The sequence below is a fragment of the Rhinatrema bivittatum genome, chromosome 5, assembly GCF_901001135.1.
Source record: "Rhinatrema bivittatum chromosome 5, aRhiBiv1.1, whole genome shotgun sequence".
Lineage (NCBI taxonomy): Eukaryota > Metazoa > Chordata > Amphibia > Gymnophiona > Rhinatrematidae > Rhinatrema > Rhinatrema bivittatum.
In genome coordinates, this window is record NC_042619.1 from 75,793,491 (window position 1) to 75,809,843 (window position 16,353).

The 16,353-nt window shown below is 42.6% G+C and overlaps 1 protein-coding gene across 3 annotated transcripts in view; it reads left to right on the plus strand.

Moving 5' to 3' along the window:
• DDX10 (DEAD-box helicase 10) overlaps positions 1-16,353 on the plus strand; it is a 759,707-nt gene that overhangs the window by 505,096 nt on the left and 238,258 nt on the right. For all 3 annotated transcript variants that reach the window (XM_029602477.1, XM_029602475.1, XM_029602474.1), the window contains exon 16: positions 16,016-16,072. In XM_029602477.1, coding sequence (XP_029458337.1) covers positions 16,016-16,072 — 57 coding nt within the window. The remainder of the gene's footprint in view (positions 1-16,015; positions 16,073-16,353) is intronic.

Consider the following 16,353-nt stretch of genomic DNA (forward strand, 5'->3'; position numbering starts at 1 on the left):
CATTTTTATTGCTTTTTGTATTAATTAGCAAATACCCTTATATACTCACATCAACATGCTTGATGAAGAGCAGCAAAGACATATTTCATCTATAAAACATATTTTCTCCTTATGGGGGAATGTCACAGAAGTCTAGAAAAAGAACATTAAAAAATTGATCAAGCTAATTCATTTTTATCGAACAAACTGGACATATTTTCAGTATTGTACAAAATCTGGATGGTAAGAAGGTAAGTTAATAATATTTGTCTGAGCCATGTCTTTAAAGAACAAACAGATGGACTTTTTTTTTTCTTCACCAGACTGTACTATTGGTCAGTCCCCAAGAGGCAGTGCATGATGCCCAAGTGTTTTAGCATTACATCTCCGAATACTGAAGAATAATGGAATTCTGACTACAGAAAATAAGCAATATAGGTCTAATGTTCTAAAGCAGATATTATGCTACACAGGAGGAAGGTTTTCAACAGCATTAGGACAGATAAGAGGGAGGGAATGAAAGTGAAAATATGTCTATTGGAAGTCCATAAATAATTATTAGCCAGGTAGACTTGAGGACAGGCACCACTTATTCCTGGAAATGGGCACCAAGAAATGGATCTACTCTTTGGGATCTGCCAGGTACTTCATAAAGATCTGGATTGGTCTCTGTCGGAGACAGGATGCCGGACTAAATGAATCTTTGATCTGGCCCAATATGGAACTCATGTTATGAAACAGCAACTCCTAATACAAGCAGTATCTTATTTTCATAAATAGGTTTTGGGATAAGTGTCAAAACTGTTTTGTGGAGATCTGGTGTGCCCTTAGGTACCCGGTGAATTCTTCTTGAGCAAGCTAGAAAGGAAAATACAATTTTGTAGTGAATCACAAGAAGATCTTGAAAACCAGAACAAAAAAATAACCTCAGGATTGCTGGTCTTTCGGAGGGGTTGGAGGGTTCCAACCTGGTTTATTTCCTGATTATATGGTACTGAATCAGTTTGATCTTCAGATCAAATATTATAGTATAAAAATCAATAGCGTGCCCTGGGCACTGACAGTGTTGTTATTGTAAGGATCCATTTTTGCTGACAAGGCTAGAATTGCTTTTCAGCAATCAGCTAATTTACTTTTTTTCAAAATATCTCACCCTCTTTATTGAAACAACAAAGCTTCCTCAGTGTGACTTGTCTTGTGATGCACTGAGTCTGAAGCAGCACATCTACTGAGCTCCCACTAAAATATTCGGACATTATCCTTTCAAAGTGCTGGTAAGATGTCCATATTTGCAAAATGAGTGCTAAAAGCTGGCCAAAGCATTCTATACCAAAATTATGGGGAAACAAAGCAGCGAAAAAACAGAATTCCGCAGTCAAGTCTACGCCTGAGAAATATACCTATAGTACCAGGGCTGACAACTCCTCCGGAGAGGAAGACTTTACTGAATCGCCAATCATAACGGCTTCTGGTGATGCTTTTAAAAAATATTTTGACAAATTCTCTGACAAAATGGCCAAATATATCGACATGAATCTGGTTCAGGAGAATAGGAGAAACACCTTAATATTTATGGATACGAGGGTCTTCGACTTGAAAGCTACATATCCGGTATATGGGCAAAACTAGATAAACTTGAGAAAAAAATTAAGCTCCTGGAAGAACGCGCTGAAGAGTTGGAAACCTGTAGCCGCACAAATAACTTAAGAATAGTGGGCTTACCCCAGAGTCTGTGGAAGGCAAAAATGCAGCCACATTCCTTTTAAAATGGCTACCGGAGCTCTTCGAAATTACTTTGAAAGGCGGCCTTGTTAAATTTGATAGAGCCTATCATTGTTTGGCTCTTCCACCAAGCCCCAATGGTAGGCCTCGGCTTTCATTTTGTGACTGCATAATTTCTATGACAAACAGTGTATATTGGACTGTGCAAGGAAGTTGGACAAGTTTTGTGCAAACGGCATCTTTTATTTATTTATTTATTTTTGTGCTTTTCTATACCGAAGTTTAGCTAGCTGCCTTCACTCCTGTTTACATATCAAACAACTTAATACAATTTGGACACAAATAATACAATCAGGTTATAACTGGAAATCATACAGGATAATGATCAACAACTCAATACATCATGGTAGCAAAAGATACAAAATAGGGAAAACTGTGTATCTACGTGAGAGACCAAATAGGTCCCGAATAATACGAAATGACATAACGAAGTAGACTGAGAAAATTTGCATCCCTATGAAACCCCTCAGACAGGTGATAGAAAGAAGGTGTTCTCAAAGAGGGATATAAGCTCTACCGTATTCTTAGGGACATTCTCTTCAAAGTGGAGTCGGAAGGGTACCTGGCTGTAGGAATTTTGATTGAATCTCCAGAGAGTTTTACCATTACTAATGGAGAAAGCAAAGAAGAGCCATCTAATGCAGAGATAGATAAGATGCCTTTAACAACCAAAATGTTAATATCACCTTATTAACAATTGGGAAAAGTTTACACAGGGATAACTTTTGTTCCTGTTGACCCAGACCTTGGCAAAATAGATTTGCAAACAGATATGCATGTCTGGATCTAAGCTGCACTTTTTAATTCTGTTTAAATAATTTACATCTGTGTAGTAAGATTGAGCTATATTAAGATAAAACAAAAAGCTATGTATAAAAGTTCTTATAGCTGATTTATAGTTTATATATTTGTCAGAATTGGCAGTATTTGCCACATACCATATGCTTTTCCAAGCATATGCCTTGGAAATTTAATTGTGTTGCTCTCAAACTCACTATCTCTGTGTCTTTTGCATTCACAAACATTTAATAAATTGTTGGTAATTTCAATGCTAGTGTCAGTTTTCTAAATGCTTAATAAAGCTTTTAAATTACAGGCTGGCTGTGACTTAATCTTAAGCAAATAGTGGAGATTGAGGCATCATTCCTTAATAACCCTGGGAAAATTATAGTGATTTTATTTTTCCTAAAGAATTCGGTGTCTGCACAGGTATCACTTCAATATAATGTCTCAGTTGTAAATAGCCAAGTTGTTTGCTCTCTTTCAGGCTGATGCAATACCTTGCGCTGCTGCTAGCGCATGGCTTAACATGCGACTGGACGTGCGTTTTGGACAGGTATCCATAATTGCCAATGCAATACGGGAATTAGCGCGTCCAAAACACGTAAACCACCGCTTAGCTAATAGCTCTCATCACGTGTAAATTCCATGTAGATGAGGCTATTAGTTAATACCCATGATTAAAAAAATTTCCCGTACGTAAAAGTATGCCACTCTCGAGGGCTCATTGATAAAAACAAAGAATCCCTCTTTCTGTGATTCCTTCTATTAGTATCGTTGCGGTACTAAGTAGAAGGAACAACAGAAAGCAGATTCAGGTTAAAAAAAAAAAAAGTCTTAAGGGAAAAAAAAGAATTCTGGGGTCCCAATATATATGGGAAAGATAATCAGTCCAGCCGAGTATCTTGTGCTAGTATATTGTGCCGGTAGAGGGAGAAAAGGTTTCCCAATTCGCACTGACAGCCACCTCTCCTGTGCGCCCAATGCCAAAGATGCTTTAGGGACGCTTAATTTTCCCTAGCACTTTCTTTTTAGCACAACTCCTCATTTAAATATTGCATCACACGCCCAGGAGAGGCGGCTAAGCGTGCATTAGGAAAGCGGACGCTCAACATTGAGCTCCTGTTTTCTACATACAAATTTTGCATCGGCCTGTTTAAATCCTAAAATGAATATATCATAGATCTACTCTCCATCAGCAACTCTGTGAGCTTCTTAATAGCCTTAGAAATTCATCATTTTCCTCTGGAAATTTAACTGAAGCACTTAGCTTAATTCACAAAAAGGGTAAAGACAACTGAAAAATAGTTCATGTAGGTTTCTCTCGCTCATTAATGCAGACGTCAAAATATTGGCAGAAATCTTACAACTTAGATTGGAGATTGTAGTACCTTTAATCGATGCAGCTCAAACCTTTCTGCAAACACCAGAAAACTGTTCAATATTATATATCTAGTCCACATGCTCTGTGCCATATCATCTATCTAGAAGAAGACACATCTTTTGATGTGTCATCTTGTTTTTATTTGTTTTCCATCCAGAGCAAATGTAGTATCCCTCCTAGATTCATTTCATGGATCCAAGCCTTGTTTTCCAATCTCATTATGTAGATCATTTCAGTGTATTTTCTACAGTTTTTCAGAAAAGTAAAGGGTCTAGGCAGGTGTGTCCACTTTCACCCTACCTATTCAGTCTAGCTATGGAACTCTTAAGGGTAGATTTAAAAAACCATACGCGGAGATCACGTGAGGCAGCGAAGGAGATGGATGTAGGTTTCCCCGCTCCAAGCTTCACCTCCTCATCCAACCCCATCCTCCGCGATAACTTACAGATTGCCACTGTGATAAACCTCTCACTCTCTTCTAAAGTATTGGAGTCCTAGTTGCTGGAGTTATGACGACCCATGTGGTCCGCAAGGATAAGGATCGGGAGAAGGAAAAATCCCACAGCCTGGATCCGCCATCCCCGCCCGAGGCCGCGCCGCCTGCGGCTTTCCCACCAGTGCAGGATATTGAGACTCTTAAGTCGGCGGTGGTTGCGGCACTAAGTCCGGAGTTAAAAATCATCGCGGAGAAACTCTCCGAACTCACCCAAACCCTTAGCGGCTATGAACACTGCTTCGTGGAGGTGGAGGGTCGAGTATCCGATGGCCTTCTTACGGCGCAGCGAGACATCACAGCTGTCCAGGCCTTGATGGCGCAACAGGCGCAGCACATCGAGGACCTAGAGAATCGATCCCGACGTTCTAATATCTGGTTAATAGGCTTGTCGGAATCAATCCGGGATCAAGAACTCTCGACTTTACTCGAATCCTGGTTGCAGGAACAACTAGAGCTCCCGGATACGCATGGGCCTCTGAGGGTGGAGCGTTCTCATCGTCTAGGTCCCAGGCAAGTCAACGCCGTGCGTCCTCGGCCGGTTATAGCAAAACTACATAATTACGCCCATAAAATTGATATTTTGAAAGCACTGAGGGGGGGGTCGTTCTCTTTTATATAATGCCAAAAGATCCTCCTCTTCCAAGATTTTTCCGCCGACGTCTCGGCGAAATGGCGAGCTATGGCGCCTCATTGTACACAATTCATTAACCTCAGCGCGACATTGATTTACCCGGCTCGCCTGCATGTCGCGACGGATTCGGGGATCAAGTGACTGGATACGCCCGACGCAGCTCAAGCCTTTGTGGCTGAGCGTCCGGCCCGAGTGCCCGGTTCCTTACCCTGAATATGGTTCTCCTAATACAGAGATTGAGGCTGTAGGTTCGCGGACTTTGTATACATTTTTCTTTCTGTTTCCCATCAGCACACTGATTTCTAATTCTCCAGGACTCTATGCTCCACGGTCCACATGGTTGGGGGCTTGCTACCGGAACAACTGAACAGCCTATCCTAATTTTTTTTATTTATATGAAACCTGGACTTTTGCCTCTCAGCCCTTACTTGGACTTTATCTTTGAAAGAGAGGTTTTTTTTTTGTGACTTTCTGTCGGCGGGTGCTCATTTACTCGCAATGCCCGTACTTTCTCGATGGCTAGAGAAGGGTTTTTTGGTTTTTTTTTAGATCACTTTTCTACTAATGAGGTCGTTTCTTTGATTCTATTCCCCCGCCCATGGGCGACACACATCACTTGTAGTAGGACAGCTCCTAAAGTGGACAGGGGAAAGTGGTCTTGTTCTATGAGCGGGGACATCTGGGCAGCTCCTGCCAGGGGCATTCACTGGGGGTTTGGCACCCAAATGACCGCTTCACCCCATTTCTACTATCTGTTGCAACCGGGGTAGTCCATGAACGGGCTGTCCCGCCTCCTGATCACTTCTGCTTCCAATAGACGGGGATAATCCCGTGAATCGGTGGCAAAAATCTTACAAGGAACATTACTTTTTTTTTGTGTGTGCGTGGTTTTTTTTCTCCAGTTGTTTTTGCAAGTTATGGGGAGCAAAACTGACTTCATATGGGACTTGTTGCTAATTGTTGGCTTTGATGTGGTGTTTATTTTCTTCTTTGTGGCTATATTCAGGTATATCAAGGCAAAGAGAGGATCGGGGCTGGATGGGGTAAGGGGTGGGGGGGCTCTCAAACCTCCTTTTCTACCTTGAAGAACAGGAGAGTGTTCTTCATAAAGGGGTATATATATATATATATATATATATATATATATATATATATATATATGGACTACAGTAAGGAGGGATGGGGGGAATGGGGGTTGGTGGTGGGGGGGGAAGAGGTAGGGATGGGAGGGGGGGATGTTGGGTCCCTGATTGGTTGCAGTGTTCTAAATATTGCTCACTTGCGTTACAAGCATCTGGGCCAGTTGACAAGTCTGTTGAATCTCAAGTTGGGGCCCCGGCTGGGAGGGTTCCAGCTCAATTTCTGGTGAGCAATCTGTTTTTTACGCCTCTGATCCGAGTCACAACCTAATACACAGGCACGCATAGTTTCCTGGAATGTATGTGGAATTCATTCCCCCATTAAAAGTTCTAAAATATTAACCTGTCTGCGGCGTAAGGCCACCGACGTGGGCTTCCTCCAAGAGACTCATCTATTTGATTTGGAACATGCTAAATTATGCAAACAATGTGTGGGCAGCTTATACTATGCCTCTGCCACCTCCCGCTCAGCGGGAGTGGTGATCTTGTTTCATAAAAACCTACCTATCCAGGTCCGCAAGGAAATTAACGATCCTGAAGGTCGCTTTATCATCCTGGTTACTGAATTATATCATCAAACTGTGGTTTTCTGCAATCTATTTGCCCCTAACACTTACTCTTCGGTATTTTTTCAAGTCCTTTATCAACACTTGCTTCCTTACATCGCGGATATGATCATTATCGGGGGAGATTTTAACACCATTAAAGACCCCCATTTAGACGCCTCCCAAAATTGGCACCGGGAAACGGGGTTGGGAAAAGGTCCTTCTTTTCTTTAAACTGCTCTCCTCTTGGTTGACACGTGACGCACGTTAAACTCTACTTATTCTCGTATTGACTATTTCCTCATTAGTTGCCATGCCTTCTCCCGGGTGTACGAGGCAGGCATTGAAGGGATTGTGATCTCCGATCATGCCCCAGTATGGATAGACATGCAGTTCCACTCCCCATCACAGTCGACTAAGATCTGGCGGTTTCCTTATTACCTAGTCGATGACAGTAACTTTCAGCAATATTTGCATGATCGATGGTCCGAGTATGAGAAACTCAACCTGGCTCATAGAGACCAACCTATACTTTTCTGGTATATGGCCAAGGCGGTTTTGAGAGGTGACATCTCATTCACCGCTCATCGTCGAGCTACTCTCAATAAACGAGTTCTGCAACTCTCTTGTCAGCTGTGGAAAGCTAAGGCACAGCTTTTGAAGGCCAATACAGGTCCTGTATTGGCCTTTAACACTCTTTAAACACTCTGTTGCATCAGAGGGAAAAAAAAGAGTCTACTATATTATCAACATCGTCTTTATCAATATAGTAATAAAGCGGGCAGGCTCATGTCACACCTGATAAGATCAGCACGCACCTCCTGCTTCATTGCTGGCCTGAGGACCGAATCGGGACAGGTCGAGATGAAAACCCAAACTATTTTGCGTCTATTCCTGGATTATTACGGTAAGCTCTATCGATCTCAGGGCTGGTCGGAGGAAGCTTGCTCCTGTTTTTGTACTCCCCTAAAGCTGCCTCATCTCACTAAGAAGTAACAACAAGTATTGGACTCCCCTTTAACTTTAGAGGAGCTTAAATTAGCGATCCATCATTCAAAGCGCCTAAAGGCCCCGGGTCCAAATGGTTACCCAGTCAAGTTTTATCGGTGTCTATTTGATAAGGTCACCCAACCTTTGACGTCCTTCTTCTCTGATCTTATCACAACTGGTAGTTTTCTGACGCAGATGAACCATGCCCATATCACCCTTACCTCCAAACCTGGGAAGGACCCACTGTCTCCCGATTTGTATTGCCCGATATCGTTATTAAACTATGATCAGAAGTTATTGGCAAAGATTCTGGTGGATCGTTTAGCCACTTTCCTACCGTCCCTTGTGGGCGTTAGCCAAGTTAGCTTTGTACGGAAGCGATATGCCCTCAAACATTCGACGGGTCCTCGTAGCAATGGAAATGTGCCACTGTACTAACACCTCATATCTTGCCATAAGCTTTGATACTGAAAAGGCATTTGATCGGGTGGAGTGGAATTACTTGTTTTATGTTTTAAGGCAGATGAGTTTTGAGGGTCTTTTTTACAAGGCAGTACAGCTGTTGTATGATGCTCCCCAAGCAACCCTACTGGTGAATGGGAGAGTTCAGAGTCTTTTCCTATTTTACGTGGTACCCGTCAAGGTTGTCCTCTGGGCACTTCTTCACATACCCCTCTTGTTGCAGACAGTGCTTCAACCACACCTATCAAGTTGACTTATGCTTTCCAAGTGGAGCCTGCTAGTCTCTCTCCTTTTTTGACTTCTTCTATAACTATTCGTCCGATTAGACAAGCCTGGGTCCACTTAATGAAACGATTGCAGATACCCCAAGTCTGTGCGTACCTATTGCCAATCTGTGGAAATTCTGATTTTTCACCAGGGTCTCAAACTGCTGCCTTTCGGCTCTGGATACACACTGGCTTAACACGCCTGGATCACATACTCACCAGGGAAAGCCTACTACTTTCTTTTACTGAATTCCAGGACTACTATGGCCTGGGGAAGACCTCTGTGTTCCCTTATATACAGCTTGCCCATTATGTAAAAGCCCTATCGATTGCATTCCAACAACAGACTACGTTCCAGAAATTAGAACAGATATTACACCTAGATAGTGCTACCACCCCTTCCTTATCTTATTACTATAAGAAGCTCCATATGGTTCAACGGGTGGACATTTATACCATGCTTGCAGATCGTTGGACAGGGGAAGGGGAGTTTGTGGTTACCACCACAATATTACATGTTTGTTTCTGTGGGGTGGCCAGGATTTCGCAAAATGCTTACTATAGAGAATTTCAATATAAATTTTTGGGGAGGGCTTATGTCTCTCCACAAATGGCGTACTGTCAACGTACTACTGACTCTCCCTATTGCGGTCGATGCCCACAAGTTCAGGGTACCCTAGTGCATGTTTTTGGGCTTGCCCAGCAATTAAGCTTTTCCTGGCGTGTAGCCAGATGGACTCAGAACAAATGGGATAGTATCCGCATGCTAGCAGTTGGAGACGGATCTGACATCAGCACGGGGGTATATAGCCCCACAGGAAGCGCAGCGAGTCAGTAATTTCCGTCTCCAAAGCAGTTTGGAGTGCCTGCACGCTGGTTCAAGCGTGCTTTCCAAAACTACTTTAATTTTTCTCTTTTTTGTTCCCTCAGCTCCATCAAGGTTCAGGTAGCGGCACTGTCTTGCTATGGTCCCAGGAGGGATGGCAAGACCATCGCCAAACACCCAGATGTATCTCGTTTCCTGCTGGGCGTCAAGCATATTCGTCCGCCACTAAAGTGACCTGTGCCCTTATGGACTCTTAGTCTTGTTTTGGATTTCCTCGCGGAATCCACCTTCCGACCCCTTCGGGGCTTGTCTCTTCGGTCTCTCACCCTGAAGTTGGTGTTCCTGCTGGCGGTGTGTTCCGCACGCCGCATCTCTGAGCTACAGGCACTATCCTGCCGCGATCCCTTTCTACGGATCACTCCGGAGGCTATCCATCTTCAGACGGTTCCCTCCTTTCTCCCTAAAGTGGTTTCACAGTTTCATCTTAACCAGACTATCTCCTTGCCTACCACGGTAGGCTTGAAGACATCTGAAGAAGGCCGTTTATTACGCCATCTCGACATCGGCAGATTGCTGCCCAGGTATCTGGGCGTGACACGAGAACTACGAAAGACGGACCACCTGTTCGTCCTCCACAGCGGGAAGAAGCAAGGTGAAGCGGCCTCTCGGCCCACCATTGCCCACTGGATTAAGGAAGTTGTCAGAGCTGCCTACGTGGAGGCTGGGAAGGCTCCGCCTCTTCAGGTTAAGGCTCATTCCACCAGAGCACTCGCAGCATCCTGGGCGGAGTCCAGGATGCTATCTCCTGCAGAGATCTGTAAAGCAGCGACATGGTCCTCCCTCCATACCTTCTCCAGGTTCTACCGCCTGGATGTCCAGGCCAGGGAGGACTCTGCTTTTGCGAGGGCGGTACTACATGGTCCTCAGGCAGCCTCCCGCCCTGGCTGGGAGTAAAGCTTTGGTACATCCCATTTGTTCTGAGTCCATCTGGCTACACGCCAGGAAATGTTTGGATTACTTACCTGGTAATCCCCTTTTCCTTAGTGTAGACAGATGGACTCAGCATCCCGCCCTGCTGCCTGTGTACATGGGTTCACCGATTCCAGGTAAGCCATGGCTTTTCTTTCCATGAGAGCGTACGCTCTACCCGGGTCACGCCTTCCGGTTGTGAATGCTGGCGGTCTCCAGCCACTGTCAATCGGTCAGGGGGATCCTGTTTCTACTTTTTCACTTTTCACTGAGCGTCAGTACACATATCCATAACAGCTTTTGCAAGGAAGATTACTGACTCGCTGCGCTTCCTGTGGGGCTATATACCCCCGTGCTGACGTCAGATCCGTCTCCAACTGCTAGCACGCGGATACTATCCCATTTGTTCTGAGTCCATCTGTCTACACTAAGGAAAAGGGGATTACCAGGTAAGTAATCCAAACATTTTTGGACAAAGATTGCAAAATATCTAGCTACTATTCTGACAATCTCAATTCCAGTAGCACCTTTACAGCTCCTTTTTGGTTGTATACCTCCACTAAGGATACGAGATCCTGGCACCCGACTTTTGTTACAAAAAGCCTGTCTGGTGGGGAAGTGGGTAATCTTGTTGGGCTGGAGGGATGAGGAACCACCTTCTTTTTGGACCTGGAGAAGCCTCTTTTACTCAATGATGCATATGGAATATGTGGGAAATATGCGCTTGCCAGCAAGCCATTTCAGGGTTTAAACACTAACTTCCCTTCTCCCTGACATTTGCCTGAATAAAAGCATCACTTGTGCTTAAGCCTCTCTGCCTAGGAGAGGATACCTGACTTCATGTATTTCTCTGGCCTATAATTAATCCTGTTAGCCTGAAAGAGGGGCTGGGTTTTCCCTAGTCAGAGGCAGGACAAAGTCAGGAGGTATAGATTTCAGCAGCCAATGATATGATCCGTGCACACCCCCTGAGCTAAAGCCAATGGTGTAATGACTCTTCTGTTGCTATGGGAAAGTAGCCAATCATGTAATGACACATCATCTGCCTTTGTATGAATGTACAATAAAAGGAAGAGGCTCGGGAGGACAAACTCTCTTTGCCTCTTTGCCTTCTCCCTCTTCCTGCCTGCGATGAAAGCTGTCTGAGGCCTATTCATTACTGCTATAGAATATCTATCGACCGGGTCACTCCGGCATAGGCGCCGTTTTCTGGATGTCTGGGAACCTTATGTGCAGACTCTTCCACATCAAGCCAGGAGCAGATTCCTAAATGATTGAAACTCTCTCTTATTGACTTACATTGCCTGAAGTGACAACTCTTGGACCTCTAGCAGCTACGTGGACACTTCTTTAGTTCTTTAACACCTATCAGGGACTCAGGGGGTTAGGATGGGGTGGAGGCTTGGGGGGGGGGGCTGAGGTAAAAATTTGTACTTTCTTGTTATATGTTGTTGCATGAACTCCAGTGGGTGTAGAAGTGCCACACACCTCCTGGTCTGGTTGTACTTTTGTTATTAGAAATACCAATAAAACATTTAAACATAAAAATCCATACGCACAATTTATAAAATCAGGGGCAGCGCGCGCAAGGGGGCACAGTTGAGCTAAATTCGCACAGCGACGCATCAACGGCCTTCCCCAGTCCGCTCCAATTGAGCGAACTGGGAGAGAACTTCCCTACCACCTACCCTAACTTCCCTTCCCCTTCCCCTCTCTTCCCCACCCTACTTGCGTTCTTCTAAGATATTTTACTGAATAAAGATTTTTTTTCTTGCTATCTTGTCAGTATTAAGCATTTCTTTCAGCCCACAACACTATCCTGTCTCATTTTCAGTCTAATCTTTAAACAATGATTGTATTTTATCAAACTCTTCCAACATATGAGAGATAGAATGCTCTCTCCTTTGCTTTCATTCAAAAATGGAATCATGAGATTCACATGAGTCTAGATCAGTCCTCTGGATACACCTAACCATATTGGTTTTTAGGATATCCACAATGAATATACATGAGAGAGAACCAGTGATCTAAATGAAAATGACTGGTGGGAATTTAGCTGACAAGATCTCAATTTATTATAATAAAACAGAGCTCATGTTCAGACTTTTGCTTCACACTTATAGATCTCCTCTCGTCTTCTACAAATGTAGTAGTGATGTTGCCTCTTTGCTGGAGGAGTTATAGCCAACATTTACTTAGCCACTACATATGCAAGTTTACTCAGGCCTTTTGGGCATCAGTTAGAACAGAATCTGCTGCTAATTTGAATCTTACAGTTTCTTTGTTATGCCTTTTAGGTTTTGGGGTGGTCCAGCTCTAGAGTTATTTTCTCAGTTAATACATGTGACAAGGCATACTATAGTTTTCTTCTGGAAATCTGAGTCTTTGTTAGATTTCTGGAGAAGCCATGTTATAGATATTGCAGAGAAAATATAGTGGTATAATTAATTTATTTTATTAAAGATAAAGGGACTGTCATAATAAAGTCAGGCATGTAAAAAAAAAATTATCAATCCAAAATGTTTAAGTCCCAAAAATCTTTTTTAAATTCTGAAGCTATAAAGCATTAAATGTGGCTATTCATATAGTGAAAACATTACTGTATTTTCCCTATGATAGTTTGGTGTTTAAAAGCAGCCTGTTTGATGTTGGAGGTATCACCAGCATTAGTAAGTTAATGTACATGCTGAAAGGGAACCTCAGCTGTATATGATGGTATCTAGGATTCTTATTGGTCTTGACATAAACAATTGGTCCTTGATGGATCTATTTAGTTCTATATATTTGTGCTTTTCTTTTGTCACATTGGTTTTGTACATGGCATTTGCTTATGTTTTGTTGTGCCTTGTATCTGAATAATTAGAGTTCTAAGAAAAATAAATAAATGGTATAAAGACAAGTATTTTAAACTGGTTTAGATTCTATAAAGTGGTTTAAAATTTTACTGTGACTGACAAGGTGGATGAGAGACATTTACAGTATCTGGTGATCTTGTGCAGCATTAGGTGGGCACAACCACACATGCAGAGTGACTTGTCACCATGTTTAAACACTCAGCTATAAGCGGAGTTTGCTTGTTTATTATTTAAAACTATAACTACTGAAGATTACAGTGTTTTTAAAAAGTGTTTTTTTTTCTACAGTTGAACTAGCACTAGAGGTTATAAAGCCCCCAAATAAAAAAAAAAGTAAAAGAAATCAGATAATTGATATATTATTTATTTGGAAAATCTTTACCTAAATAAAGTACATGGTCTGAATTATTTTTAAAAATAACAATACAGATAATGTCAGAGTAGCAGCACCATACAAACAGGCCAATGCAATATAGTGCACTCTGCTTTGCACGTGGTTGGATGTGTGTTTTGGATACGCGTCCAAAACCCCTCATGCAATAAGTGGATTAGCACATCAAAATGCGCGTCCAAACCAGCGCCTAGCTAATAGCGCTCCTCACATGTAAATTCATGTTGACGAGCCTATTAGCTATTACCCCTGATGGAAAAAATTGCTGCGCGGCCACGGCACATATTTTAACGCTGCAAATTTAACGCCTGTCAAGCACATGTAAAGCCGTGTGCTCGGCCTGAAGGCTTAACAAAAAATCCTGCTTTCTGTGGTTCCTCATAGTGGGAACCACAGAAAGCAGCATCCCCAAGGTCTGGCCCAGTTGGAACCACTGCTGGCAGTTAGTGAAGGAGAGAATACATTAATATTAAGTGTTGGGCACTTGATATTAATTTATTCACTCCTTCACTTCCTGCCAATTGGTCCATTCACTGTCATGTGTTGGTGAAAAGACCAATCCTCTTTCAGAAGGCTGTCCTGAAAAGGGATTGGTCCTTTCACTGACAAGGACCAATCAGGAGCAGCCCTGCTGATGGTTAGGAAGGGAGCTCTGGCCAGGCTGTTCTAGATGCACAGCCACGTTTCCTGGGCGCTCTATGCAGAGCGCTAGGGACACACAAATTACGTTTTTTGTATCCCTAGTAGCGCCTGCTTTCAGACACACATTTTTTACGTGCTGTTTCATCGGCCTGAAAGAGAGGGCTCCAGCTATTAAAAGCACTCAGGGGCTCAATACTGATTCTGCTTTTGCCTTGGAAAAGAAGACTACTATGGTAGGTGAAGACCACACGGCTCGACCAATCTGCCAATTTCACCTCCTACTTGGTCTCCAGTATTACCTTTGCTTTCCCACAGTTGCTACTATTGCTGCTTATCCTATCATATAGCACTAATAGATGTACGCACACAAATAAGAGTCCCCTGCTCTGTGGATCTTACAATATAGTCAAGACCGCAGCTGGTCTGACCTGAAAGTCAGATTTCTATACTTGTGCTACAGGAATGTGGCCTTTTCCTCAAAAATGCATAGCACCCTTTTATACCTCTTTATACTCTTAACATAGGCACTTTTTTGTTTATAGTGAGCTTCTTTTTCAATATTTTTTCTCCTTCATTAAAAAAAAAAAATGTTTGCTTTATTACCATTTTACTGCCTCTTCTTTATTGCAGAGCATTGCTGCAAATATTAGATTCCCATTCTCATGTGTATGCTGTTCAGGCTTTGATAATAAGGGCTCAGAGCTTATCCGTGCAAAGGATTGTGTCAGTGTTTTGACTTTATTGATTATTCTTTATATGTGGGCTATCTGTACTAATTGCTCCATGCATGGCATGATTTTAAAATAAACCTTCTTACTACTACAATATTAAATGAATAATATTTAGACATATTCTCCTAAATTGAGGCTGAAGGGGGGTGGGTATTGATGTCAGTGCTCTAAAGCTCTGCATGTAGAACTGACTTTTGTGTGTTAATTTGAACTGCATTGGAAGTTACTATCAGCTTTGGAAGTGGAGCCTGGAAGGTAAAACACAGAGCAGTGAATCCTGGAGATATAGGTTAATTTGCCTTACCATTACTCACTGAGACCTAGCACAAGTCACTTAACCATTCTGGGGTCAATTTTCAAGCAGCCCACCTAGGTGCAAAATCTGTGGACCTTAGGCTAATTTTCAAAAGGGAACTTACCCTTTGACAGTTGCCCAGGGATACGGAGGACCTGCAGACATTTTGCAAGTTTTTTTTTTTCCCCGAGTACTGAGTTTTGCTGGAAAATAGCATATGTAGATTTGAAAATCCAATCCACAAGGATTATTTTCTATCCCCACCCCACACATGACCCCGGGAATGCCTCCTTTCAATCTGACAAAAAAATACACCTGCTCTGGAGCCCCTTGCTGTTTTTAGTCAGGTGGAGCGAGCCAGTTTGAAAATGGACCTTCCTATTCTTATTTTTAGATCTGTAAGAACTTCGGAGCAGGAATCTTGTCACCATGGCCTCTATTATGTAAAATTCCCAAGTATCTTAAATGGCTGAGTATATGGAGACATTTGAGCTCTTTGTATATTTTCCCCATGGTACAAAAGTGATAGTTGGTTCTGTCCCATGGAGGTTTACTGCTGTGCATAATGATTTGTACACCTCTTGAGTTCTGCAAAATAAAGGTCTATGAGATTCATTCAGAATCATATGGCGAGCTCCCTGATAATGCCCTGCAAATAATAAGTAATTGTCGTCTTGATCGTTTATATTCACTGGAGCCTTGAAACTGACAGCTGTGACCATTTATTCAGACAGCTGATGTATCAGGCAAGTGGCTGCCTACAGTAATCTGTCATATTGCTTTTTAAACAACTCTCCACTAGAACAAAAGAAGGCTGGAATGCTTTAAAATATTGTCTTTTGTTTATCCTAGGAGAAGAGACTGAAAGAAAAGGCAGCAAGAAGGGCATTCGGCAAGAAAAAAGAAGAGGTAAGTTACAATGTCCCTTTTTTTTTTTTTTTTTTGCGTAATTCCGATCATTGCAGCTATGTTCACTCATTTACTGTTTAATTATTTTGCCATTTTGCCATACTGTTTAATTTATTTTGCCATTCCTGTGTGCTTGTGTGGATGAGAGGGAGTAGGCTGTCTGTTTTGTGCCCTTTCTTCTCTCTTGGTTAACGTGTGCCAGTAGAGCTGCTGCAAATGGCAGTCCATACATATCTTACAGGTATAATTTTAGCCTGCGTTATTGTAAGGAAGTACGTGTG